At 61.2% G+C, this 2382-nt stretch overlaps 1 protein-coding gene across 1 annotated transcript in view; it reads right to left on the bottom strand.

Moving 5' to 3' along the window:
- Nucleotides 1–2138, bottom strand: part of Mllt6 (MLLT6, PHD finger containing) — a 17502-nt gene extending 15364 nt beyond the window's left edge. The window contains exons 1-5 of the mRNA XM_033763120.1: nucleotides 2121–2138; nucleotides 1558–1665; nucleotides 1168–1222; nucleotides 943–1052; nucleotides 11–114 (exon numbers count right to left, since the gene is read on the bottom strand). Coding sequence (XP_033619011.1) covers nucleotides 11–114; nucleotides 943–1052; nucleotides 1168–1222; nucleotides 1558–1665; nucleotides 2121–2138 — 395 coding nt within the window. The remainder of the gene's footprint in view (nucleotides 1–10; nucleotides 115–942; nucleotides 1053–1167; nucleotides 1223–1557; nucleotides 1666–2120) is intronic.
- Nucleotides 2139–2382: the final 244 nt, after the last annotated feature.

The raw sequence follows: 2382 nt of genomic DNA, 5'->3' as shown, positions 1-2382 counted from the left end.
CGGCGCTCACCAGGTGACGTGGAAGGCCTGGCGGCACCCGTGGCGGTTGCAGGTCATGCAGGCTCCCGAGGCGGCCTTGCTTTCCCGGCCCTGCTCCTCGCAGATGTAGCAGGTCTGCGAGACACGGCCAGCTCAGGGCCCGGGGATCCCTCACCCCACCCCACCGCACAGCGTGACCGAGTCCCGGTGCGTTTCCATAGCCTGTGAGGCCGGCCTGCTCCCTGTTGACCCGGCCCCGCGTGTGCCATCTCCCCTCCTGCCCAGCCCCTCATCCGCAGAGCTGGCCCTTGTCACTCCCTCGGCCACTCGTCCAGCTGAAGGCATAGCTCAGCGGTGCAGCACCCGCCCAGGGTGTGATCCCCAGCGCAGGAAAGCCCACCCACAAAACCCAACTCGTGGCTGCCTGGCACAAGGGAGCCCCCACCAGGAATTCCTACACCCCTGGCTTTACTTTCTTCCCAGCACTTACACTACTTGCATTTACTTTATCTGCTGTTTACTGGTTTTTACACTTTCCTCACACAAGAACAAGAGCTCTACTGCCAGGCAGCGCATCTGTCTTTTTATGTTTGTTACAAGCAGGATCTCACTAGGTTGCCCCAGCTGGGCTCAAACTTGGCATCTTCCTGCCTCAGCCTCCCAGGGTGCTGGGATGACAGGTGTGCACCACCACGCCCGGCTAGTGCAGCTGTTTTAATCAGCGCAGGATGGCGTGCTTGGTACCTCGCACCAGGTGACACACAGGAAGTACTAGATAAAGTGTCCTGTGAAAGACTCAACCCCCTAAAAAGCAGCCTCTGGCCGCACCACTGGACGGCCACCAGGAAGTGCCGGGACCCAAGTGTCGGTCTGACCACCGGGCTGCGGGCACCTCCCCCAAGTCCCTGGAGGTGCCGCCTGCACAGCATCACGCTCCCCTGGACGGGCCCGCGGGCTGCTGACCTTGTTGAAGCGGTCATGGGGCACGTACTGCAGCACGATGGGCTCCATGGTGAGCACATTGGCGAACTGCACCTCAGGGATGTAGAGGGCGCACACCACGTGCGCCCAGCCTGCGGCACAGGGCTGGCTCAGGGAGCGGCTGCAGACTGCTCCTGTCCCCTTCCCACCGGCTTCTGGGGGACCCCAGCGCCCCCTCCAGCCCTGCCATCCCGGCCCCGCCCTCACCTCCATTGTCCGTCCTTTTCAACGCCCCGTCTTTGTGTGGGCACAGCTCACACCTCTGCCAAGGCAAGGAGCACAGGCACTGGGGGGTCTGCGGAGCGGGGCCTCACCCAGCACACCCAGAGCGCCCCAGGAGACCACAGGGGGGGTCGCCCAGGGGTGACAGGAGCCAATTTGAGGCCCCCATATTTAACAGCTTTGAGAACTTTCGTAATGAAAAAGTTCAAACAAAAACCGCACCCTCAGGGCAGAGGGAGGGATGCTCTCAGAGATGCGGCTGCTGATAGGTGTGCAGGAACAGGAAGCCTTGGGCTGGGCCGGTGACAGAGCCCAGCCCCCCCACCCCAGCGCCACCCCAAGGGGAGCGGGGGAGGGGCCGACCAGGGGACTCACCACCCTGGCTGCTCGCTCCTGAGATTCACACTTCCGGCAGAACCAGGGTCCCGTCGGTACCTGGACGATGCCATAGCAAGCTGGGGGAGGGGGGAGTCGGGAGCAAAGCTGTCAGCTAGTGCTTTTTCCCAGAGGAACTGGGGGGAAGGGAGTGAGTCTAAAGGACTAGAGCTAAGCACGCCTATAATCCAGCCGCAACCTCAGCATTCAGGAGGCTGAGACAGGAGGATCGCCAAGAGTTCAGGGCCAGCTTGAGTAATATAGAGTTCAAAGCCAGCCCAGCCTATAACGGGAGAACCTGGCTCATAAAAGCAAATAAAAGTAAAAGCTCTAGAGCCAGTTCCAACAGGAGTGGGAGCTGCTCCCCTTTGTGGGGGGGTCATATTCCAAAACAGCAGGATCCCTAGTAACACCCAAAAGCAAAAGGCCAGTCCCCAACTACCTCAACTACTACTCAACTCCAAACCCGGAGGGCGGCGGGAAGTCTGCCTGAGTCCTTGACCTTAAACTTCTAGAAGTTCCTCCCCCCACGCCCTTTCTGGGCCCGGTTCTGGCTCCTGCACCGGCTCAGTACCCGGCATCAGCCTCGGGAGCCATCAGCACAGAGAAACACCCCTCGTCAACGTCAAGCACGTTTTGTTGTTATTGGGGGGGGCGCCTCTTAAAGGGCCAGTAAGGGACCAGGCGGGGAAGTCGGGGTCCAGGGGCCTCCTGCTCCATCTTTAAGGATCACAGGTGCAGGTCAAAAGTCAAGGAGCGGGCAGGTGCGGTGCCTGTCCCCGGAGGCGCGTGGCGGGAAGAGCGGGCAGCCACCACTCCAAAGGC

The sequence above is a fragment of the Fukomys damarensis genome, unplaced genomic scaffold (assembly GCF_012274545.1).
Source record: "Fukomys damarensis isolate Sample0158 unplaced genomic scaffold, DMR_v1.0_HiC HiC_scaffold_13, whole genome shotgun sequence".
Classification (NCBI taxonomy): Eukaryota; Metazoa; Chordata; class Mammalia; order Rodentia; family Bathyergidae; genus Fukomys; species Fukomys damarensis.
This window is presented reverse-complemented; position numbering and strand designations above follow the sequence as displayed.